Source organism: Entelurus aequoreus, linkage group LG10, assembly GCF_033978785.1.
Source record: "Entelurus aequoreus isolate RoL-2023_Sb linkage group LG10, RoL_Eaeq_v1.1, whole genome shotgun sequence".
NCBI classification, from domain to species: domain Eukaryota; kingdom Metazoa; phylum Chordata; class Actinopteri; order Syngnathiformes; family Syngnathidae; genus Entelurus; species Entelurus aequoreus.
The window spans coordinates 66332184-66359683 of record NC_084740.1 but is presented as its reverse complement, the minus strand read 5'-3'; the positions used below and the strand labels follow the sequence as shown (position 1 = coordinate 66359683).

General features: G+C 38.8%; 2 protein-coding genes across 4 annotated transcripts in view; one reads left to right on the top strand and one right to left on the bottom strand.

The window, feature by feature from the left end:
* Positions 1-27500, top strand: part of fhip1b (FHF complex subunit HOOK interacting protein 1B) — a 716414-nt gene that overhangs the window by 241580 nt on the left and 447334 nt on the right. The gene's annotated exons all lie outside the window — the stretch shown is intronic.
* The window catches only part of LOC133658934 (diacylglycerol kinase beta), a 125686-nt gene that overhangs the window by 37187 nt on the left and 60999 nt on the right, over positions 1-27500 (bottom strand). For all 3 annotated transcript variants that reach the window (XM_062061460.1, XM_062061462.1, XM_062061461.1), the window contains 4 exons: positions 25761-25846; positions 22635-22724; positions 20165-20325; positions 5007-5071 (listed from right to left, as the gene is read on the bottom strand). In XM_062061460.1, coding sequence (XP_061917444.1) covers positions 5007-5071; positions 20165-20325; positions 22635-22724; positions 25761-25846 — 402 coding nt within the window. The remainder of the gene's footprint in view (positions 1-5006; positions 5072-20164; positions 20326-22634; positions 22725-25760; positions 25847-27500) is intronic.

The window sequence follows — 27500 nt, the reverse complement described above, 5'->3', positions numbered from 1 at the left end:
GCATCTTTTTGACTCAACATGATACAAACATGAATTACATGTCTTTTCACTAAAATTTGAGGCCTTATTCACACTTTACATAGGTCATGTGAAGAAAAAGGTTGATACATTTTTTTTTTAGATTATAAATAATAAAATAAGACGAAAAATAATAAACCTTTTTATATTATTAAGCTTCTTTGACTTACTTTTTATTTAATTTTGAAGACAAACATACAAAATATTACAAACTTGAATTCAAAGTATGGTAAAAAAAAAAAAAAATTCCCAGCCCGGGCTTTCTGAGTTTTTCCTTGCCAGGGGCTGCGGTTGTAGGTTTTGAAGCCCTTAGAGGCTCGACAAATCAATTTTCCGTCCTAAACGGTTTGTGACAGGTGGATTTTTCCATTTTGGGGCATTTTGAGACATGTTTGAACTTCATATCCAGATAATTGTTGTGTAATATTCACTAAATGGTTGATTTTTGTAAAATAACACAATAGCATCTGAAAAACAAGACTGGGCTTAAAAGGGTGTTGCATAATAGACAACATGTCAGGAAGAGGACATTATGGGATGGCGAGTAGCAGGCATCAATGATTCAAGTCCCAAGTGTAAAGAAGAGTCTCAAACATTTCCACTAAACGCTTCTTACAATGGTGTCCTTACACTTCCTATTCAGCATCAATAAGCAAATTACAGGACTCATATCAATAACAAATGTGTAAAAAAAACAACATATGCTCAGCGGAAGTATAGAAGCAAGGTTGGTTGCGTGAACAAAGACCCTCGCTCTAAACTGAGCAACGCAGGAAGTGATCACTGTGGGCATGACACGCTCACAGCCAATCGGGTGACAGTATCAACCATCAAGTTTGGTTGTCTGGCGGTTGATTCTCTGCATGGAGTGAGATGAGAAAGTCAAAATGAAGAAATTGTGGATAAAAGAGGAAAAGTGTTTCTGTGTCACAATATAAGTGTTTTATATCAGTCGATATCAATCATTTTTGATAGTCAAAAATAAGGAGCAGGAGAAAAATATTGTTTTTAATTCAAAACTAACCTTCCAGTGATTATAATCCCTCAGCTATCAAGGCAGAAATGAAATGTCAACAGAAGCATGGAAAACCGTCAAACAATGTCAACAAAATATTACAATCACATTGAACACTTAAGCCAATGTTTTTCAACCACTGTGCCGCGGCACACTAGTGTGCCGTGGGAGATTATCTAGTTTTACCTATTTGGGTGAAAAATATTTTTTGCAAACCAGTAATTATAGTCTGCAAATGATGTGTTGTTGTTGTTGAGTGTCGGTGCTGTCTAGAGCTCGGCAGAGTAACCGTGTAATACTCTTCCATATCAGTAGGTTGCAGCCAGAAGCTAATTGCTTCGTAGATGTGGGAAACAGCGGGAGGCAGCGTGCAGGTAAAAAAGGTGTCTAATGCTTAAACCCAAAAATAAACAAAAGGTGAGTGCCCCTAAGAAAAGGCAATGAAGCTCAGGGAAGGCTATGCAGAACAAAACTAAAACTGAACTTGCTACAAAGTAAACAAAAACAGAATGCTGGACGACCGCAAAGACTTACTGAGGAGCAAAGACGGCGTCCACAATGTACATCCGAACACGACATTACAATCAATAGTAGATGCGGGAAATATCGCTCGAAAAAAGACATGAAACTGCAAAAAGAAAATACCAAAAAAAGAGAAAAAGCCACCAAAATAGGAGCGCAAGACAAGAAGTAAAACACTACAAACAGGAAAACAGCAATAAAGTCCAAATAAGTCAGGGTGTGATGTGACAGGTGGTGACAGTACACCTACTTTGAGACAAGAGCTATAGTGATGCATGCTTGGTTATGCTTTAAAGTCATATCCAACAATTGTGACAACGACTTTTTACTGTCAACTGAGTTTAATTTTTTAATGATTTCTGCTGGTGGTGTGCCTCTGCATTTTTTCAACGCAAAAAATGTGCCTTGGCTCAAAAAAGGTTGAAAAACACTGACTTAAGCTCTTAACAACACATTCAGAACATTCGTTCTCAGGACTGGACTGTGCACCTTACCTCCTTTTGCACTATTTTTCTTTTTCTCTCCTTCCTATGTTTTGCATATTTATAGACTGTCGCACCGATACTGGAGTTGCTTTTAATCTCATTGTACCTGTGTATAGTGACGATAAAAGGCATTCTTCTCCTTCTTCTGAAATAAGGAATATGTAAGAAATCATTCATAAAGTGTAAGAAAATAGTGCAAAGTGTGAAAATGTAAACAGAGAAACCTGAGAAGAACTTTTTTCTAAAGGTCTTGGTGGGGACGAGTGCCTTGCATCATTTACAGACCACATTGGTCTGACTATGGTCCCTTTAAAAATTGTTTTAAAAAGTGCCATACTGTCCAGGTGACTTTTCCTCTTTTATCCACAATTTCTTCATTTTGACTTTCTCTTCTCACTCCATGCAGAGAATCAACCGCCAGACAACCAAACTCGATAGTTTACACTGTTACCTGATTGGCGTTGCTCGGTCCCCAGAGAGCGAGTGCCTCTGTTCAGGCATCCAACCTTGCTTCGCAACTTCCATTTTTTTCCGACGACGTAGAAAAAAAAATGGAATGTTTTATCCAACACATTTTTTTATTGATATCAATTACATGTCTATCCTGATATACTGTAAATCCCGGACTATAAGCCACTACTTTTTTCCTACACTTTGAACCCTGCGCCTTATAAGACGGTGCAGAAAATTTAAGTAATTTTTTTCGCTGACGCCTTAACAAAAAAAATAAAAACAAGCTAATAGACTTAGTTTGTGCTATGGCGCCATATTATGGTCGATTTTGTTTACTGCAGGTGCTGCAGTATCCTTCAACTAGTGCTTTTTTCCCCACCCGTAGTCCCGTTAGGTCTTCTAACCATCCATAGCGTTTCTACTTGTATGGATTCTTCATTCATCACTCCAAGCAACGGTTGTAACTTTTACAAACCCCGTTTCCATATGAGTTGGGAAATTGTGTTAGATGTAAATATAAACGGAATACAATGATTTGCAAATCATTTTCAACCCATATTCAATTGAATGCACTACAAAGACAAGATTTAAACTTTATTTTTTTTTTGCAAATAATAAACTTAGAATTTCATGGCTGCAACACGTGCCAAAGTAGTTGGGAAAGGGCATGTTCACCACTGTGTTACATGGCCTTTCCTTTTAACAACACTCAGTAAACGTTTGGGAACTGAGGAGACACATTTTTTTTCCGGGGGTCTCCGTTGTGGTATTTTAGGCTTCATAATGCGCCACACATTTTCAATGGGAGACAGGTCTGGACTACAGGCAGGCCAGTCTAGTACCCGCACTCTTTTACTATGAAGCCACGTTGATGTAACATGTGGCTTGGCATTGTCTTGCTGAAATAAGCAGGGGCGTCCATGGTAACGTTGCTTGGATGGCAACATATGTTGCTCCAAAAGCATTAATGGCGCCTTCACAGATGTGTAAGTTACCCATGTCTTGGGCACTAATACACCCCCATACCATCACAGATGCTGGCTTTTCAACTTTGCGCCTATAACAATCCGGATGGTTCTTTTCCTCTTTGGTCCGGAGGACACGACGTCCACAGTTTCCAAAAACAATTTGAAATGTGGACTCGTCAGACCACAGAACACTTTTCCACTTTGTATCAGTCCATCTTAGATGAGCTCAGGCCCAGCGAAGCCGACGGCGTTTCTGGGTGTTGTTGATAAACGGTTTCCGCCTTGCATAGGAGAGTTTTAACTTGCACTTACAGATGTAGCGACCAACTGTAGTTACTGACAGTGAGTTTCTGAAGTGTTCCTGAGCCCGTGTGGTGATATCCTTTACACACTGATGTCGCTTGTTGATGCAGTACAGCCTGAGGGATCGAAGGTCACAGGCTTAGCTGCTTACGTGCAGTGATTTCTCCAGATTCTCTGAACCCTTTGATGATATTACGGACCGTAGATGGTGAAATCCCTAAATTCCTTGCAATAGCTGGCTGAGAAAGGTTTTTCTTAAACTGTTCAACAATTTGCTCACGCATTTGTTGACAAAGTGGTGACCCTCGCCCCATCCTTGTTTGTGAATGACTGAGCATTTCATGGAATCTACTTTTATACCCGATCATGGCACCCACCTGTTCCCAATTTGCCTGTTCACCTGTGGGATGTTCCAAATAAGTGTTTGATGAGCATTCCTCAACTTTATCAGTATTTATTGCCACCTTTCCCAACTTCTTTGTCACGTGTTGCTGGCATCAAAGTCTAAAGTTAATGATTATTTGCAAAAAAAAAAAAAAGTTTATCAGTTTGAACATCAAATATGTTGTCTTTGTAGCATATTCAACTGAATATGGGTTGAAAAGGATTTGCAAATCATTGTATTCCGTTTATATTTACATCTAACACAATTTCCCAACTCATATGGAAGCGGGGTTTGTACAATATAACTAAAACAATTCATACTTACTAAACCGTCCCATGTCCAACACACTCCCACAGACGTGATGGCTGTAGGAGTTTTCATGCATATTTGTACGTGCTATCTTAATGTAATGAAGCGAGTGTCGTTACCATGAGCTAATATGCTAACACGTTTACAAGTGTTTGTGTTAGTATTATTAACTCACAATGGCATTTTTTTTTGTATCGTTTCAGTTTAACAAGTTCACCAAAATGTCACCGTGGAGTTATTGAGTCTGTTTAGTTGATTGGAAAGCTAGCTTGCGCAGCTAGTGGGTCCATGACCATGACTTCTGTTTTGTTTGATCAGCCGTTTTACTGCTGTGTTACAGACACCGTTTGGAAACAATTAAGGTATGTAAATAAACATTTACAAAATATTTGTGTAAATAACTCATTTCACAACGTATTTATCTGCGGCTTATAGTCCGGTGCGACTAATATATGGAAACTATTTTTTCATTGTAATTTTTGTCCATCGGCCAAATTCGCAGATGACAAAGTCAGAATGTGCTGTTAATGTGCAAGCTAACGACTCACCTGCTGTTGAACTTCTCAGGGTGCTTCTCTCGCATCACATGGAAGCGATGAGCGATGGACGCGTCCTGTGAGAAAAAAACAAAACGCAAACCAAGGCTTTTACCTTCACATTTTTGCATAGTTCACTTTGTCAAATGAAGTACCAAAGTTAAGAGTGGAATAAACAACATAATAATAATAATACATTGAAAACATTGCCCCACCCATTCAAGTCCCGTTGTAAACTTCAGCTTTACAGATGCCACCTCTGCTCTGTAGACCGTGTGTTAGCACAGTTTATGGAGGTTAATTTGTGTCTTTGTTACAAAAGGTTGTTTTTCTTACACTGAATTTATGTAACAGAATTTTTTTGCTTTTGAATTTTGTGAACTGAATTTTCCCCATCAAATTATGCTGACAATTTCATTGGGAAAAAAAATCAGTGTATAAAAAATCAGTGTAAAGAAAATTCAGTGTAAAAAAAATCAGTGTAAAAAAATTGTGTAAAAAAATGTAGTTGAAAAAAAATTCAGTGTAAAACAACTTAAGTGTATAAAAAAATCAATGTAAAGAAAATTCAGTCTAAACAAATCTGTGCAAAAAAATTCAGTGTAAAAAAAATTATTTTAAAAACAATTCAGTGTATAACAAATTCAGGGTAAAAAATCAGTGTGGAAAAAAATTTAATGTATAAAAAAATTTAATGTATAAAAAAAAATCAGTGAAAAAAAAATCAGTGTGAAAAATTCAGTGTCGAAAAATTCGCTGCTTCAAAATGCAAGACTCACTTCCGGTAAATTAAGGCTGAAGAAATGGATCCTGTCTCAGAAGCAGCCAATGAGGTGTCAAGTTTAAAGTCTGACCACCAGGTGTGACGTCACACACTCTTCCACCTGACCACCAGGAGTGACGTCACACACACTCGCACCTGACCACCAGGTGTGACGTTATGTTCTAGCGGCTGGATAGTTTCAAAATATAGAAATGATTCCAATAGTTAAAATCTGCACTTCTGAGTGACATGCTGGTTACTATGGTAACCAGAGCAAGCGCTACGTCATGCACACAAGGCAGATGTCTACAACAAAGTGCTGCAAAACAGTGATATTACATAAATAAGTGGATGTTTTTTTATCCTTTGCCTTTATTTTGCACCGTGTTTGTTGCTCCTGCTCGATTATAAAAGATGTCGACCTCAAGGAGGTCTGCAGTAGAGAAGCAACGTTCACATATTTGAAATATTCAGTCTTGCTTTTTGAAGCAGCACATTTTTCGACACCAAATATTTAAACACTGATTTTTTTTTTTTTACACAGAATTTTTATACAGTGAATTTTTTTACACTAAATTTTTATAAACTAAATTTTTATACACTGAATTTTTTAAATTTTTTTTACACTGAATTTCAAAACAATGAAAACTGGAAAACAATTCCATTTTTGTTGGAAGGAGGTTAATTTGTGTTTTTATTACGAAAGTTTTTTTTTGACACAGAATTTTTAAACATTGAATTTTTATACACTGAATTTCAAAACAACGAAAAATGAAAAAAATTCCATTACAAATGGAGGTTAATTTGTGTTTTTATTACAAATTTCTGTAATTGAATTTTTTGCGTCTGTATTTTGTGAACTGACTTTTTTTTTATATCAAATTATGCTGACATGTTCATTCAATTTTCATTTTCTTACATAATTTCATTTAATTCACTGGAAATGGTTCTTGAGTTTTGAAGCAATGACTATTTCTGCACAAATTTTTATTTTTTTTATTAATTTTGGAAAAAGCAATTTTTAAACACATAATTGTTGATCACATGGTTTTTATTTAATGAAACTGACAACACGGGTACAAGCGGCCGAAATGAGTTTCCTCCGTCGGGTGGCGGGGCTCTCCCTTAGAGATAGGGTGAGAAGCTCTGCCAAACGGATGCCACCCGAACGCCTCCCTAGGGAGGTGTTTAGGGCACGTCCAACCGGTAGGAGGCCACGGGGAAGACCCAGGACACGTTGGGTAGACTATGTCTCCCGGCTGGCCTGGGAACGCCTCGGGATCCCCCGGGAAGAGCTGGATGAAGTGGCTGGGGAGATGAAAGTCTGGGCGTCCCTACTTAGGCTGCTGCCCCCGCGACCCAACCTCGGATAAGCGGAAGATGTAATAATTTGATGTAAAAAAAAAAAAATTAAATGCAAAAAGTAATTTGGTTACATAAATTCAGTGAAAAAATAAAAAAAAGGTTTAATAAAAGACACAAATTAACCTCCATAAATATCCTGTGGGACTCTTTCTGAATGAATATTTTGTCAATAAAAAAACCCCCCAAAAAAACCCAAAATATAAACTCGACTCACACTATTATTTACTTATTATATTATCTCTATTTTTTACAAAACAAACATGCTTCAGTCTTGTTTATTTCTAGAACAACCCCCCGCCCCCAAAAAAAGTATTTTCTAAAAAAAAAAAAAAAAAAAAAAAGTGTATTTACTCTTTCATGTATTTCTTTTAAAAACAAGTACAAATTTGTTCTCGGCCCGTCCAATCATGTGAAAGAATAGTTGTTACCTAATTAAAGTGAGCAGCAAAGTGGTGAAGAGCCTCCAGGTGCTGCACGTTGTTTTTGGTTGAAGAGCACGCAAAGCCAGCAATCATGTCACAAAAGTGCTCTCAGCAACATCCAACATGGCCTCCAGTCGCCATCGCGCTCCGCTCCATTGTAAACAGGAAGTGTTGATGGAGAGGACGGAAGGTGCTTGGCTTGAGCCTAAAGCCAAGGTCGGCTTGCTTTTCCCCCACCCAACCCTCGTCCAACCTTGTGATTGGTGGATTTTTCAACACTATTTCTTGTGCAGAGGGTGGACTCTTCACCTTCATTTTAAAAATGTGTCCAGTCATTGATTCCTTCCAGCTGCTATAACACTCCTTCCGTCTTTGATTACCAGCGTTCACTCCCGAACAAAGAAGCTGACAAGCGAAATAGTCGAGTGTCAAAGTTGACTCACAGGAAAACACTGCCTCTTGTGTTTCAGTGAAGAACTGCATGCCGCATACTTCAGCTGACTATAAACTATATCTCATCTTAATCATCTATAAAATATATCTTATATAAACTATATCCTATCAAATTGTACCTTCAATAATTGGATCATGTACATACGGAGAGACAAAAATACATACATATATACATACAATACATAGACGTATATTTATACAGTCATGGTCAAAAGTTTACATACACTTGTGAATAACAATGTCATGGCTGTCTTGAGTTTCCAATAATTTCTGCAACTCTTTTTTTTTTTTTGATAGAGTACTTGGAGCACATACTGTTAGTCACAAAAAACATTGATGACGTTTGGTTCTTTTATGAATGTATTATGGGTCTACTGAAAGTGTGACCAAATCTGCAGGGTCAAAAGTATACATACAGAAACATACACTATCAATTTTGGTGATGTAGAAAAGTTACAATCAAATCAAATTAGCTTCATGTCATAGCCTCTTAACTTCATGTGAGTGATTATGATGGACGACACCGTTTGACTTCTCTGAGCCCATTTAAATATGGCTCATGTGATGCAGTCATTAGACTCGGTTACAAACGTGACAATGGGAAAGTTAAAGGAACTCAGCACAGATCTGAAATAAACAAATCATTAACTTGAACAAGTCAGGAAAGTCACTTGGAGCCATTTCAAAGCATCTTAAAGTCCCAAGAGCAACTGTGCACACAATTGTTCGTAAGTATAAAGTGCAAGGCACAGTTTTGTTACTGCCACGATCAAGAAGAAAACGCAACCTATCACCTGCTGCTGAGAGAAAATTGGTCAGGATGATCAAAAGTCAACCGAGAACCACCAAAAAGCAGGTCTGCAATGAATTGGAAGCTGCTGGAACACAGGTATCAGTGTCCACAGTCAAGCGTGTTTGCATCGCCATGGACTGAGAGGCTACCATGCAAGAAGGAAGCCCTTGGTCCAGAAGCGACGCCTTAAGGCTCGTCTAAAGTTTGCTGCTGATCACATGGACAAAGATGAGACCTTCCGGAGGAAAGTTCTGTGGTCAGATGAAACAAAAATTGAGCTGTTTGGCCACAATACTCAGCAATATGTTTGGAGGAGAAAAGGTGAGGCCTTTAATCCCAGGAACTCCATGCCTACCGTCAAGCATGGTCATGGTAGTATTATGCTTTGGGCCTGTTTTGCTGCCAATGGAACTGGTGCTTTACAGAGAGTAAATGGGACAATGAAAAAAGAAGAATTACCTCCAAATTCTTCAGGACAACCTAAAATCATCAGCCCGGAGGTTGGGTCTTGGGCGCAGTTGGGTGTTCCAACAGGACAATGACCCCAAACACAAGTCATAAGCGGGAAAGGAATGGCTAAATCAGGCTAAAATTTAAGTTTTAGAATGGCCTTCCCAAAGTCCTGACTTAAATGTGTGGACAATGCTGAAGAAACAAGTCCATGTCAGAAAACAAACAAATTTAGCTGTCAAAAGGAGTGGACAAAAGTTCAACCAGAAGCTTGTGGATGGCTACCAAAAGCGCATTGTTGCAGTGAAACTTGCCAAGGGACATGTAACCAAATATTAACATTGCTGTATGTATACTTTTGACCCAGCACATTTGGTCACATTTTCAGTAGACCCATAATAAATTCATAAAAGAACCAAACTTCATGAAACTTTTTTGTGACCAACAAGTATGTGCTCCAATCACTCTATCACAAAAAAAAATAAGAGTTGTAGAAATTATTGGAAACACAACTGTATGTAGGTACACACAGTATATACATACATACGTACGTACATGTGCACATACATAGGTGTTTTCGCACTCAAATACAGTACACACACACACACACCCACACACGGTACATACATCCGCATTGACTGTACAAACAAACAAGCATACATACATACTGCACATATGCATCCATCCATCCATCCATCCATCCATTTTCTACCGCTTGTCCCTCATACACTCATGCTCTACGGCTGAGTAGAGACACGACACACCGTTAAAGCTTAGCCTTTATAAATACCATAACAATCTATAAGGTTAATATAGTCCGCTTTTCTTTCTCTTTATGGATTTAACAAAAGCATTTGACACAATTAATCATATCTTAATAAACAAATGAGAAAGGTATGGAATCAGAGGATTGGTCTTGAAATGGTTTAGAAGCTACTTAACCAACAGGAGGCAATACGGGAAGATAGGCAAACACAATTCTACAGAGCTGAAAATGTCTTGTGACGAACCTCAGGGATCAATACTGGGACCAGAATTGTTAAATCTTTCCATAAACGACATTTGTAAAGTTACAAAGGACTTAAAGTTAGCATTATTTGCAGATGATACAACTGTGTTTTGTTCAGGAGAGAAAACACAAAAGCTGATACAAATAACAGAATGAACAAATTAAAAAGATGGTTTGACAAAAACAGACTATCTTTGAATCTCTGTAAAACTAAAATAATGCTATTTGGTAACAGTAGAAGGGAAAGTCAAAAAAATACAAATAGACGGAGTAGATATTGAAAGGGTAAAAGAAAACACATTTTTGGGTGTAATAATAGATGATCAAATTACTTGGAAATCTTGGAAAGATATATCAACTATATCTTATATAATAAATATGTCCTATAAATTATATCTTATATAAACAATATATCCTATAAACTATATTGTATACAAACAATGAGTCCTCTTATATAAACTGTATCTTATATAAAAATATGTCCTATAAACTATATCTTATACAAACAATACATTCTACAAACTATATCTTATATAAAAAATATGTCTTATAAAAACAATACATCCTTTAAACCAGGGGTCGGCAACCTTTACCACTCAAAGAGCCATTTTGGCAAGTTTCACAAATTAAAGAAAGTAATGGGAGCCACAAAAAATTTTTTAAAATTTAAAATGAAAAACACCGCATACAAAGCTTAAACGCTTTGTGCTATGTTAACCAGGGGTCTCCGACACACGCACCGGCACGCACTTTAATGTGGAAATTTGATGTTAGTGCAGCCCGCGAGTTTTGAATGAATGGCGCTTGATAGCGTCATACTTGCCAACCCTCTCATTTTCCCCGGGAGACTCCCGAATATCAGAGCGTGATGACACTGAATTTGGCGCCCTCTACAGTCTGCCCTAACAGTGTACCTGCTTGACCACACGTAGAATGCAGTTTCAGCTTGCTCACGTAAGTGACAGCAAGGCGTAGTAACTCAGCAGTCACACATCTTACACTGACGGTACCAATACCCAGAATCCCATGCAGCCCTAACTCTTCCGCTCAACCAACGCACGGAGAGGGGGGGGGGGGGGGGTTGATGTGTGGGGGGATTTGGTGGTAGCGGGGGTGTATAATGTAGACCGGAAGAGTTAGGGCTGCATGGGATTCTGGGTAATGGTTGTGTTGTGTTTATGTTGTGTTACGGTGGGATGTTCTCCAGAAATGTGTTTTTCATTCTTTTTTGGTGTGGGTTCACAGTGTGGCGCATATTTGTAACGTAACAATGTTAAAGTTGTTTGATACGGCTACCGTCAGTGTAAGCTGTGTGGCTGATGACTAAGTATGCTTTGCTGTCTCCTGTGTGTGCAAGTAATAACAACATGCAACATGTGGCTGAACTGGCACGCTGTATGTAAATGCTATAGAGGACAATTACTGCAGTGCAATTAGGGCACGCCCTTTATTTAGTAATTAGAGTGTAAATAGGATTATTTTTTCCCTGGGAGTAATCTATGAGGGACACTGAGATCCATAAATCTCCTGGGAAAATCGGGGGGGTCGGCATGTATGTAGCTGAGCCGCATCAGAGTGGTCAAGGAGCCGCGGGTTGCCGACCCCTGCTTTAAACTATATCTTATTAAAAAAAACATTCTACTAACTATATCTTATATTAACAATATGTTTTATAAAAACAATACATCTTATGAACTATATGTTATACAAACAATATTTCCTATAAAAAAACTACAAAAAAGTTTGCATGATAATGTTCGCATGTGTGACATATGACTCTATGGCTGTGGAATCAGAGAAAAAAGTGTCAACACAGCTGAAAAATATTATTGTCACACAATTATAATATGACTTGATTTATGCGTAAGCTGGATATGTAAGTCGACTTTAAGTTGCGCCAAGAGGAAATTGCACATGTCAGCATGTCATCGATAGCGCTTCAAGTTGCAGTGTGTGTGTGTGTGTGTGTGTACAAGTGTGTGTGTTGCTGGCACTGGGTGAAGGTTAAAGGAAGTATCAGTGACAGGAAGTCCGCAGCTGCCAGGTCCAGGTTAGGTTATATGAAAAATGGATGCTAATAAAAACCACACTGAGACACCTGGTAGCTCTTCAGCATCAAGACGGCACACACACACACACACACACACACACACACACACACACACACACACACACACACACACACACACACACACACACACACACACACACACACACACACACACACACACACACACACACACACACACACACACACACACTAATTGATGCTAAAGTAGTTGTGTGTAAAACAACGTTAATTAGCTTCACTAGGGTGCAGTGTCCTGAAAATTACTTTTAAAAAGTCATTAACTGTAGTTACTTGTTACTTTACCAGAAAAGCAATTGACTTACTAACAGAATTACTCTTAAATAAATGTAACTAATTACTAAGGAAAGTAATTAATACTTTACTTAAAAAATCTTGCAGTGTAGAGCGCAGCGTGCGTGTGTCTGTGCGTTTAAAAGGCGGGGCCTGTTGCCTAGTGAGCAGCGGAAGTGTGTCGGCTCTGACGCCAGCTCTTTCGAATCATTTCACCGGATTGATCTGGGTATTATTTCCATGGCTGTCATGTCTTCTTGTCAACAAACGGGGTATTGTTTGGATGGCAAGTTTGTCACTTCAATTGTTGATTTGTCGTGCATTATTCCCACTGTGTACGTGCGTGTATGTTGTTGTCGGCTGTGTCACAGTGTGACGTTGCCTCTTCCTGTTTGAAATCAAGTTCATTTTCAGTGCGCTGCTGCTTGTTGCTTTCACCAGTAAAAAAGATATTTCCTGCCTTGAACTTGATGCACCGATGACGCTGTCTTGTTGTTGACATAAGTAAAACCACATCAAAAGGAGCGTGCCACGTTACATCAAGCTGTCGCTAACGTCGCTGTCACGGACCTAAAAATAATTAATTAGATTACTCGTTTCAAGTAAATAAATACTAGCAATAATAGCAAATAATAAAATAATAACAATAGCAAATAACGCCGTAATTACGAACACTGTTTGGGTGTAAAGAGAAATGTTAGTGGTGATATTAGTGACTGTTAAGTGCATGCCGAAACAACAGGGGGCGCTATAAGTAGGGATGATGTTCGAAACTGGTTCTCCCGGTTGTTCGATAAGAAAAGAGCCGATTCCATGGACTCGAATCCCTTTTTGAGAACTGGGTCCCGTTATCGAGGCCACTATAGTAAAGAAAAAGAGTTGGTTCTTTATTCGAATCCCTGGGAACGAATCCCTTTTTTTTTACTAGGAAATGCCTTGTGGCACGTCCCAGGAAATGACGCAGCTCAGTCATTAGGCGGCAGATACAGAAAGCAGCAACAGCAATGGACCGGAAAAAACGCCTCAAGACATGGCTTCATTTTACAAAAAAATATGACGAGGAAACGGCTAACCGCAATTATTGCCAGGCTTCGCTCTCATGTAAGTAGGGAAGTAAAACAAGCATGTTGAAACATGTTCAGGCCGTACATAACCTGAAGGTTAGAGAAAAGTGTCGTGGAGAAGCAGCGACGAAGCGCGCCCCTCTTCAACCTGCAGCGCCAATTCCAGTGATAGTGCTGGTGAGTAACTAACGTTAACTGTTGCCGGTTAATTTCCATATCTGCTCACTCGTAGCCTTTAGGCTTAAATAACGTTACCTCGCATGTCAATCCAGGATTGCAGTAATGTTAGCTAGACTAACGTTACCTAAGCATAGTCAGTGGCTAACGGTAACGTTAACGTTAGCCTTTTTGTATGTGTCTGATAACGTTAACGTTATCTTGTAGCCTACACCAGTGGTCCCCAACCACCGGGCCGCGGCCCGGTACCGGTCCGTGGATCGATTGGTACCGGGTCGCACAAGAACTAAAAAATAAAAAAAATAAAAAAATTGTATTTAATTTTTTTTTTATTAAATCAACATAAAAAACACAAGATACACTTACAATTAGTGCACCAACCCAAAAAACCTCCCTCCCCCATTTATACTCATTCACACTCATTCGCACAAAAGGGGTGTTGCTTTCTGTTATTAATATTTCTGGTTCCTACATTATATATCAATATAGATCAATACAGTCTGCAGGGATACAGTCTGTAAGCACACATTATTGTATTTTTTTTATGACAAAAAAAAAAAATACCATACCATGGTAACAACAGTCAATATTTATTTATTTAATTTTATTTTTTTAGGGGGGTAACAACAGTCAATATTTATTTTTATTTTATTTTTTTCTTATAAAATACAAGTGAGCTTTTGTTAAACCAAATATTGTGTGTTTTTTTCCATATACAACAACCTATCTGGATTCGTTAAGAGAATCGATAAGGAATCGGTTCGATAAGAGGATTCGATAATGGGCTCGAACTCGATAATTTCTTATCAAACATCATCCCTAGTTATAAGCACTATACCTGTAAGGCCAATCAGAAGCTCGCAGAAAAAGCCATTGCAAATGTCAAAACTACCGTACATATAAGCAGTTAGCATGTCTCTCAAAAAGCAAGTATTCATTGGGGTCTTTAACTTTGGCATTACTGGCCGTGGCTGTAGACAACCTCCTGGTGTCGTTTCAGTGAACTCCGAAAGACGGCAGCAGCTGCACGGGAGGTATAATGAGCACCCAGCGTGCTCTGCATGCACTATACAATGTCGGGTTGGTGTGAAAGTGGTGTGTGTTGTTTACAATCAACATTTAACCGCATCATGAAACCAACTAAATAATTTAAATAAAAAAAAATCGAAATCAGATGTTTGACACACAAGGACTTGTAACTTGTTCAGTGTAAACAATAAATATTAACAATCAACGCAATATATGAAGGACTTAAAGAACTCGTGTGTAAAATGTAAAAACAGTCAATTTGTACATTAGGCTTGGTTGTCATGGTAACACAACCTTGTTACAGCATATTACACACGCCCATTCCCACTACAGTCTTAATGATTCAGAAGCAATCAATCAACCGTGACATAGATTTAAAAAACACTGCTGACGTCACAAGACGCAACATTGCAATGACGTCATGTGAACCAGCTGTAGTACCGCACGCCGCCACATGGACTCACCCTCAAAGACAAAATATGGCTGCTCAAGTCTTCAAAACGTCGTGTGTTTACGTTTTGTTCCACGGGGACGCGCCCGGGGGACACGCCGCCCGTTGAGCCTCGCTGGTCGCCGTGGCAACCGCACCTTCGAAAACACAACACGAGGCCGCTTTTTGCTGAGCGGATCGGATGAGCGCGGCTAATGGCCACGCGGCGGCCATGAGTCACTCGAGCGGTACTGCACGCCGCCTAGATAGGCAGCCATCTGTCGCCATGGCGCCCGCTGACACAACATGATCTGCCGCCCCCGTGTGACGGTCGTGCCAAAACTAAAATGACAAAACACACGCACAGGTTGGCATGCAGCAAGTTGTGTAACGTCGCTGTGTTGCTTCTACTTGTGTTACACACACATATCTCATGGACTTGTGGGGACATAGTTGACTGACTGACTGACACACACACACACACACACACACACACACACACACACACACACACACACACACACACACACACACACACACATCTCATGAACATGTTGGGACATAGTTGACTGACTGACACACACATACACTTTATCTCATGGACTTGTGGGGACATAGTTGACTGACTGACTGACACACACACACACACACACACACACACACACACACACACACACACACACACACACACACACACACACACACACACACACACACACACACACACACACACACACACACACACACACACACACATCTCATGAACATGTTGGGACATAGTTGACTGACTGACACACACATACACTTTATCTCATGGACTTGTGGGGACATAGTTGACTGACTGACTGACTGACTGACACACACACACACACACACACACACACACACACACACACACACACACACACACACACACACACACACACACACACACACACACACACACACACACACACACACACACACATCTCATGAACATGTTGGGACATAGTTGACTGACTGACACACACACATACACTTATCTCATGAACTTGTGGGGACATAGTTGACTGACTGACACACACATACGGTACACTTTATCTCATGGACTTGTTGGGACATAGTTGACTGACTATGTCCCTGACTATGACACACACGCATACACTTTATCTCATGAACTTGTGGGGACATAGTCAGTCAACTATGTCCCCACAAGTCCATGAGATAAAGTGTATGTGTGTGTGTCAGTCAGTCAACTATGTCCCCACAAGTTCATGAGATAAAGTGTATGTGTGTCAGTCAGTCAACTGACAACAAGTCCATGAGGTGTGTGTCAGTCAGTCAACAAGTCCATGAGGTGTGTGTGTCAGTCAGTCAGTCAACAAGTCCATGAGGTGTGTGTGTCAGTCAGTCAGTCAGTCAACTGACAAGTCCATGAGGTGTGTGTGTGTCAGTCAGTCAGTCAACTGACAACAAGTCCATGAGGTGTGTCAGTCAGTCAGTCAGTCAGTCGACTGACTGACTGACTGACTGACTGACTGACACACACATACACTTGTTGTCACGATGGGGGGGTCGCAGCTTGCTGCGGGGTCGTTCTCCCAGGAATGCAGACGGACTACTCCGGACATGGCGTGCAGGTAAAAACATGATTTATTCTTAACGAAATCAAAGGAGTACAAAAGAGAAAGCAAGCCGACAGAATAATGTGCCTGATTGTACGCAAAGCTAAACTAAAACTAAGCATAAACTATGGATGAGAAAAACTTACTAACTGTAGCAGGAACAAACAAAACTTACTTGTCAAGGCATGGAACGAGCAGAAAGAACAGAGGCATTGCATAAAACAAACAATGACGCCAGGCCGACTGACTGGCAAAGGCAGGCTTAAATAATGCCTCTGATTGGTGCTCGGGTAGCAGGTGAGCGTCCGAACACTAATCAGAGACAGGTGAACATAATTAGCAACCATGGCAACCAAAACAAACTCAGGGAGGTGCACACACAGGAACTAAAAGGAGTCCAAAACTAACAGAACATAACTACACAAAACATGATCATGACACTTGTTGGGACATAGTTGACTGACTGACACACACACATACACTTTATCTCATGAACTTGTGGGGACATAGTCAGTCAACTATGTCCCCACAAGTCCAAGAGATAAAGTGTATGTGTGTGTGTCAGTCAGTCAACTATGTCCCAACAAGTCCATGAGATATGTGTATGTGTGTCAGTCAACTATGTCCCCACATGTTCATGAGATAAAGTGTATGTGTGTGTGTCAGTCAGTCAACTATGTCCCCACAAGTCCATGAGATATGTGTGTGTGTGTCAGTCAACTATGTCCCCACAAGTTCATGAGATAAAGTGTATGTGTGTGTGTGTCAGTCAGTCAGTCAGTCAGTCAACTGACAAGTCCATGAGGTGTGTGTCAGTCAGTCAGTCAGTCAGTCAACTGACAAGTCCATGAGGTGTGTGTGTCAGTCAGTCAGTCAACTGACAAGTCCATGAGGTGTGTGTCAGTTAGTCAACTGACAACAAGTCCATGAGGTGTGTGTGTCAGTCAGTCAGTCAACTGACAACAAGTCCATGAGGTGTGTGTGTCAGTCAGTCAGTCAACTGACAACAAGTCCATGAGGTGTGTGTGTCAGTCAGTCAGTCAACTGACAACAAGTCCATGAGGTGTGTCAGTCAGTCAGTCAGTCGACTGACTGACTCTCTCTCACACACACACACACACACACACACACACACACACACACACACACACACACACACACACACACACACACACACACACACACACACACACACACACACACACACACACACACACACACACACACACACACACACACACACACACACACACTTGTATGTTACCTTCTTGAGACCTCCGAAAAATGGCTACCTCTTTAGGACCACTCTTTCTAGTTTTTATAAATATGTGTATTTACAACATTAATAATATATACATACTATGCAAATATAAAAAAAGCTTGTTGTGAAAAATGAGTTGGAATTTCCCAAGAAAAAGGTAACAATTTCACAAGAAAAACTTTGAATTTTGGCAGTATTATAATAAAAGTCGCAATTTTACTCAACGCAAGTCAACATTGAAAAACTGAACATTTGTGCAATATTATGATAAAAGTTGGAATTTTACTCAATAACAGACGCAATTTTATAGGAAAACTTAAAAATGTTGGCAGTTTTACAATAATAATCGGAATTTTACTTGGCCAAATTATGACAAAAGTCATAATTCTACTCAAAAACTGTCACTATTTTACAAGAACAACAAAAAAATTGGCAATATCGTGATACAAGTCAGAATTTAACATGACAAATGTCAGCATTTTGCAGTAAAAAGTAATAATTTTACATAAAGTAATAATTTTACAAGAAAATATTGCAATATTACAGAAACAGTAAAAATAAAAATAAATTGTTCCCAATTTTATAAGAAAAAAGTTGACATATTGGGAAAAATTGTTGTTAATTTTTAATTTATTAAATGTTTTGTTTGTAATTGGTTTTTAATCTTCATTATTTACTTCAAGTTATTACAGTATGTCTCTATATACATATTTATTTAATTTTTAAAAATTTAATAATTTTGGCCAAAGGGGGCGCATTTCAATTTCTTACACACACTTGTTATTTCATTTGTTGACCAGAGGGGGAGCACTTTTAAAACCGACAAACAGTCAATTTGAAAAATCCCTCCTTTTTAGGACCACCCTAATTTTGATAGATTTCACCACCAGGGGTGCAAATGAGACATTCTCTATTAGATGCAACGGTTTTCCGTATTGGGACCATGATTTATGTCCTAACTTGATCACCGGTCCTCATATGGATGGTACTTTTCCTTGTTGATGTTTAAAAAAAAGGGTAGAAATACAAGAACACACACACACACACACACACACACACACACACACACACACACACACACACACACACACACACACACACACACACACACACACACACACACACACACACACACACACACACACAAATATCTCATGGACTAGTGGGGACATAGTTGACTGACTGACACACACACAAATATGCTTTATTTCATGGACTTGTTGGGATATAGTTGACTGACTGACACACATAATCATAAGATTTGTAACCACGAAACAAATTTAACAAGATTTAACATTTGTAACAAAAAACATTTTGAAAAAAAAAATGTAACCCCGAAAAAATGTAACCAAAAAAAGGTTTAATAACCTAAATATGTGTAACTAAAAACATTTTAAAAAAGGATTTGTGACAATAAAACAGATTTATAAACCAAAAACTATTTTTAAAAAAAACAAATGAAAATTTAAAACAATCAAAACATTTTTTGATTTAAAAATAAATATATTTTTTGTTTGGTTGCATAAGAAGACATTTCTTTCCATATTTTTATCTAAGTTAGCTACAAAGGTAACCGCTATCGTATTTAACAACAGAGGCCCGCGTCCCAAAATGAGCTTAAAAGAGATGCACTTTGTCCTGCATGGCAATAAAGATGGTGAATAAAATACAAAAAAGCACTTCGTCGCCATGGCGATGCTACAAGTTTCTCTGTTTGGTCGCCATGAAGACACTGCAGCTTGTGTGTCCGCCATAAAACGTGTCAAAGAGATGCAACACGAGTGTAACGAGGTTGCCTGGCAACGGTAACCAGGCGACTAGTGTGAGTCCAGCAATGGTCACCCATGTGACTCCCCAGGACCAATAGGAGTCACAGATTGTGTGCCCCCCTAATAGCGGCCTCAGCCAATCAGAAGCCGTTTCACGACAAGGCGCAATAACAAGAAGGGAATGAAGGAGGAGATCACGTGACCGCGAGCAGCTCTTACCACGCCGATGGAGAAGTAGTTGTTGACGATGTTGTATGGCACCGGGTCGCCCTGGTCCCGCCCGTCCTCGGCCACGATGTCGATGGTCCAGCGGTCCAGGAGAACCTCGCTGCTGTGCTCCACGTCTCGCAGGAACTTCAGCAGGCTGCCACCTTCGTAACCTGGCCCAGTTTGGAGCATTAGTACAAATACTATTGTTATCAATGCAAACTAATAATCAGCAGCACTTTGAAAATAAAACAAAAATGATTATTTAGCGCCGCATGTCCGCCATCTTTGAGGGACAAAGACTTACAGGAAGTAGCTGGAAAATACTTTTATTTGCTGTCGCTATCATTTATGTACTCATAGAACTACTAATATACTGTAAGTCCCATGAAGATATAAAGTATTTATTTATTGTGAGCCTCATGAACTATTATTTACTGTAAACCTCAATTATTTACTGTAAATCCCCCCAAAATATTTACTCTAGTTTTCTATAAAGTTAGTGTAAGCCTAAAAAATAAGTATTTACTGTAAAACCCCTAAAAAATATTGTACACTACAAAATATTTACTGTAAGTTTCTATAAAGTATTTTTTTATTGAAAGCCTCATAAAGAACTTATTTACTGTAAGTCACATCAAATAAATATATGGTGAAATTTTCTATAAAGTTAGTGTAAGCTTAAAAAGATGTATTTCACTATACAAAATGTTTACTTTAAATTTCTATAAAATATTTATCTACTCTAAGTATGTACTATAAGTCTCATAAAAGCCATTTATTTACTGTAAGTCTCATGAAGAAATACATGTATTTATTGTATGCCTCACAAATAACTATTATTTACTGTACATCTCAATTTACTGTAAGTCCCATAAAAATTATTTTCTGTAAGTATTTATTAGTTTTAGTTTCCATAAAGTGTTTATGTATTAATAAATACGTATTTATTCACTGTAAGTTCCATAAATATTTGTTTGCTGTAAGAACCTTTAAAAAAGGTTTTACTGTATTTAATACTTCAAGTATCATTCACTGTAAGTCTCGTTTACAGTAAGTTGAAACAAATGTTTATTTACTGTAAGTGATGTATTTATTGTGAGTCCTATAAAAACTATTTACTGTAAGTTTTTAAAAGTATTTATTTAGTGTAAGCCCATTTATTTACTGTAAGTCACATAAACAATGTTTACTTTTTTTTACTGTAAGCCCTCAGAGGAAGTACTAATTTACTGCAAGTTCCATTAAAAATAAATTATGACAATAATTAAATCCTTAAAAAAAACTAAAGTTTTTAGTTAAGTGTTGATAATAACAATAACAATAATAAATATAATATGGGTATAATGCAAATTTGTTATGGCTGCACTAAAATATGTTTGGCATCCTTTCGTACTTGCATGCAACATGCCAAGAACTAATCAATGAATGTATTGATCATCACATGTTTCCACTTTCCAATAAATCAATGAGTCTGAAAAGTGAAAAGGTCAGCTTGATATTTCCAGTGTGAACATGAAGTCCAAAATATACACGTATCAAAACAAACACACACAAATCCAAACAAATACACACAGATCAAAACAAATACACACAAATTAAAACAAATACAGATAAAAAAAAAATACACACAAATCAAAACAAATACACACGCAGATCAAAACAAATACAGATAAAAAAACCCAAATACACACACATAAAAACAAAAACACACAGATCAAAACAAATACACACAAATCAATACAAATACATGCATATCAAAACAAATACACACACAGATCAAAACAAATGCACACAGATCAAAACAAATACACACAGATCAAAACAAATACACACAAATCAATACAAATACACGCATATCAAAACAAATACACAAAAATCCAAACAAATACACACAGATCAAAACAAATATACACAAATTAAAACAAATACACACAAATCAAAACAAATACAGATAAAAAAAAATACACACAAATCAAAACAAATACACACGCAGATCAAAACAAATACAGATAAAAAAAACAAATACACACACATAAAAACAAATACACACAGATCAAAACAAATACACACAGATCAAAACAAATACACACAAATCAATACAAATACACGCATGTCAAAACAAAACACACACAGATCAAAACAAATACACACAGATCAAAACAAATACACACAAATCAATACAAATACACGCATATCAAAACAAATACACAGAAATCCAAACAAATACGCACAGATCAAAACAAATATACACAAATTAAAACAAATACACACAAATCAAAACTAATGCACACAAAATCAAAACACATACAAAAACAAAACAAAATACACACAAATCAAAACAAATACACACAGATCAAAACACATACACACAAAACAAAACAAATACACAGAAATCAAAACAAATACACACACATCAAAACAGATACACATACATCAAAACGCATACACACTAATCAAAACAAGCGGTGGCGCGTCTCACCTCCCCCCCAGCGTAGACAGCGTGCCAGGTCGTTGCCGGTGCCCAGAGGGAGGATGGCCACCGGGGGGTGCTGTGCCAAGTTGGCCTTGTCTGCAAAAACATATTTCATCTGTCAACAACTTTCCACATTACATTGTGACTTCAGCAGAAAAACATTGTGTACACACGTATATATACTAGTTAGTGTACAATTACTGCAGAAACACATCATGTACACACATATATATATATATATATATATATATATACTAGTTAGTGTACAATTACTGCAGAAAAACATGTACACACTTATATGCTAGTGTAAAATTACTGCTACCAGTTCATAAAATGTTTTAAGAGTACACATACAATATATACTAATTAGAGTACAAACCCCGTTTCCATATGAGTTGGGAAATTGTGTTAGATGTAAATATAAACGGAATACAATGATTTGCAAATCCTTTTCAACCCATATTCAGTTGAATATGCTACAAAGACAACATATTTGATGTTCGAACTGATAAACTTTTTTTTTTTTGCAAATAATTATTAACTTTATAATTCGATGCCAGCAACACGTGACAAAGAAGTTGGGAAAGGTGGCAATAAATACTGATAAAGTTGAGGAATGCTCATCAAACACTTATTTGGAACATCCCACAGGTGAACAGGCAAATTGGGAACAGGTGGGTGCCATGATTGGGTATAAAAGTAGATTCCATGAAATGCTCAGTCATTCACAAACAAGTATGGGGCGAGGGTCACCACTTTGTCAACAAATGCGTGAGCAAATTGTTGAACAGTTTAAGAAAAACCTTTCTCAACCAGCTATTGCAAGGAATTGAGGGATTTCACCATCTACGCTCCGTAATATCATCAAAGGGTTCAGAGAATCTGGAGAAATCACTGCACGTAAGCAGCTAAGCCCGTGACCTTCGATCCCTCAGGCTGTACTGCATCAACAAGCGACATCAGTGTGTAAAGGATATCACCACATGGGCTCAGGAACACTTCAGAAACCCACTGTCAGTAACTACAGTTGGTCGCTACATCTGTAAGTGCAAGTTAAAACTCTCCTATGCAAGGCGAAAACCGTTTATCAACAACACCCAGAAACGCCGTCGGCTTCGCTGGGCCTGAGCTCATCTAAGATGGACTGATACAAAGTGGAAAAGTGTTCTGTGGTCTGACGAGTCCACATTTCAAATTGTTTTTGGAAACTGTGGACGTTGTGTCCTCCGGACCAAAGAGGAAAAGAACCATCCGGATTGTTATAGGCGCAAAGTTGAAAAGCCAGCATCTGTGATGGTATGGGGGTGCATTAGTACCCAAGGCATGGGTAACTTACACATGTGTGAAGGCCCCATTAATGCTGAAAGGTACATACAGGTTTTGGAGCAACATATGTTGCCATCCAAGCAACGTTACCATGGACGCCCCTGCTTATTTCAGCAAGACAATGCCAAGCCACGTGTTACATCAACGTGGCTTCATAGTAAAAGAGTGCGGGTACTAGACTGGCCTGCCTGTAGTCCAGACCTGTCTCCCATTGAAAATGTGTGGCGCATTATGAAGCCTAAAATACCACAACAGAGACCCCCGGACTGTTGAACAACTTAAGCTGTACATCAAGCAAGAATGGGAAAGAATTCCACCTGAGAAGCTTAAAAAATGTGTCTCCTCAGTTCCCAAACCTTTACTGAGTGTTGTTAAAAGGAAAGGCCATGTAACACAGTGGTGAACATGCCCTTTCCCAACTACTTTGGCACGTGTTGCAGCCATGACATTCTAAGTTAATTATTATTTGCAAAAAAAATAAATAAAGTTTATGGGTTTGAACATCAAATATCTTGTCTTTGTAGTGCATTCAACTGAATATGGGTTGAAAAGGATTTGCAAATCATTGTATTCCGTTTATATTTACATCTAACACAATTTCCCAACTCATATGGAAACGGGGTTTGTACAATTACTACAAACAGTTCATCAAATGTTCCAAGAGTACACACATATAGTAGTTAGTGTACAATTACCAGGAATGCGTACAGGTACGAGAAGCTAACAGTATAGTAGTACAAGTTATAGTGTGCAGTAATGCAGACCAGGAATAAGTAAAAGTAAAGGATGATAACAGTATTGTAGTACAAGTTGCAGTATGTAGTACCTATTCAGTCCAAAAATGCGTACAAGTATAAGATGCTAACAGTACTGTAGTACTAGTAGTAATATAGTACTTATGCAGTCCAGGAATGCATACAGGTACAAGATGCTAACAGTATTGTAGTACAAGTTGTAGTATGTAGTACCTATGCAGTCCAGGAATGCGTACAGGTACAATATGCTGACAGTACTGTAGTACAAGTTGTAGTATGTAATACCTATAGAGTCCAGGATCGCGTACAAGATGCTAACAGTACTGTAGTACAAGTTGTAATATAGTACTTTTGCAGTCCAGGAATGCGTACAGGTACAAGATGCTAACAGTATTGTAGTACAAGTTGTAGTATGTAGTACCAATGCAGTCCAGAAATATGTACAAGTACAATATGCTGACAGTACTGTAGTACAAGTTGTAGTATGTAATACCTATAGAGTCCAGGATCGCGTACAAGATGCTAACAGTACTGTAGTACAAGTTGTAATGTAGTACTTTTGCAGTCCATGAATGCGTACAGGTACAAGATGATAACAGTATTGTAGTACAAGTTGTAATATAGTACCTATGCAGTCCAGGAATAAGTACAAGTACAATATGCTAACAGTACTGTAGTACAAGTTGTATTATAGTATTTATGCAGTCCAGGAATGTGTACAGGTATAAGATGCTAACAGTATTGTAGTACAAGTTGTAGTATAGTACATATGCAGTCCAGGAATGCGTACAAGTACAAGATGCTAACAGTATTGTAGTACAAGTTGTAGTATGTAGTACCTATGCAGTCCAGGGTCACGTACAAGTACAAGATGCTAACAGTACTGTAGTACAAGTTGTAAGATAGTACTTATGCAGTCCAGGAATGCGTACAGGTACAAGATGCTAACAGTATTGTAGTAAAAGTTGTAATATGGTACATATGCAGTCCAGGAATGCGTACAAGTACAAGATGCTAACAGCATTGTAGTACAAGTTGTAGTATTTAGTACCTATGCAGTCCAGGATCCAGCCCACGGTGCCGTCACCGCCACATGCTAGCACGCGGAAGTTGGGAACGTCGCGGAAGAAGTTGAGCCTAAGAAGACGAGAAGATTTGACAAATCAGTTTTCAGTATTTGATGACATAATAAGATCAAGTCCTCCAAAAGGCAGTTGGAGTCTAACGTATTGTTGTATATTTCATCCAGTCACTGACGATGCCCTGTGGGAAACACTGTGGTGGTCTCCACCATGTATTTCCTTCTCGTCGCTAACCGTACCAAACAAATCTCTCCTTCTCGCCTCGCTGCCAGCCGAGCCTGTTGCCATGGCAACGCTTGTTGTCCACTCCGAAAAGGTGCCTTCAGTCCGAACACCAGACTGTGGGACCTAAAGTGGATGTAGTTTTCATTACCTCCACAAGATGGCACTGCACTTGGGAGTAGTTTTGTTTGTATTTGCGTGTTGCAGGTATTGACGCACACCACAGTGTGGCGCTCTACTGTGCTGTCTCTGTCACTAAAAGGTAAACAAAGAAAATCACACTTCCTGTCATATTTTCCGCATGACAGTCAGTCGTTTGCGTTTGTTTGCTGTTCCCCGTTTTGCGCTCTTATTTTGTCCCGCCGTTTCCTGTTTTGGCTTTACGCGCGTGACCCTGGGGAACATGCTTTATCAGTATCACGCAGTATCATGCTTCAATCCCCGCTTGGAAAAGATACGTACCACAAATCGTTTGTTTCATTAGAAAAAAAATAAAAAATCACAAATTGTTGACCAAAATTGGTGCAGTTCTGCTAAAGTTGTTGGTTTTCTGACATGCACTTGTATCTTCAGCATTGTCCACATGTTCTCAATAGGGATTAAGTCAGGACTCTGGGAAAGCCATTCTAAAACCTTAATTCTAGCCTGATTTAGCCATTCCTTTACCACTTTTGACGTTGGATGGTAAAGGACGTTGGGTGTTCCTGTTGCGCCCAAGACCCAACCTCCGGGCCGATGATTTTAGGTTGTCCTGAAGAATTTGGAGGTAATCCTCCTTTTTCATTGTCCCATTTAGTCCCTGTAAAGCACCAGTTTCATTGGCAGCCAAACAGGCCCAGAGCATAATACTACCACCACCACCACGCTTGACGGTAGGCATGGTGTTCCTGGGATTAAAGGCCTCACCTTTTCTCCTTCAAACATATTGCTGGGTATTGTGGCTAAACAGCTACATTTTTGTTTCATCTGACCACAGAACTTTGCATGATTTTTCGTTTATTTATATTATGGTGCGTCCGATTTGTTGTTGCTGATCAATTTGAATCCATTATTATTTATTGAGTTTATTTAATTGTATTTTTCAGTATTAAATAACTTAAGTCGGTCAAAACATTTTTATAGTTTAAATAAGGATACCATTTTTTTTTTCCAGGCAAATTTTACTTTAAATATTTTCTGTCCAAACTACGGCCCGCGCGCCAAGTGCCGCCCACCGATGTCTTCAATGTGGCCCGCAGAAAGACATGAGTTCAATAAGGAATCTTGGATTACATTCAATCAGCCTATCCCCAGGTGCATGTTTTTGGAGGTGGGAGGAAGCCGGAGAGTGTGAATGTTGTCTGTCTATCTGTGTTGGCCCTGCGATGAGGTGGCGACTTGTCCAGAGTGTACACCGCCTTCTGCCCGATTGTAGCTGAGATAGGCTCCAGCGCCCCCCGCGACCCCGAAGGGAATAAGCGGTAAAAAATGGATGGATGGATGGATGG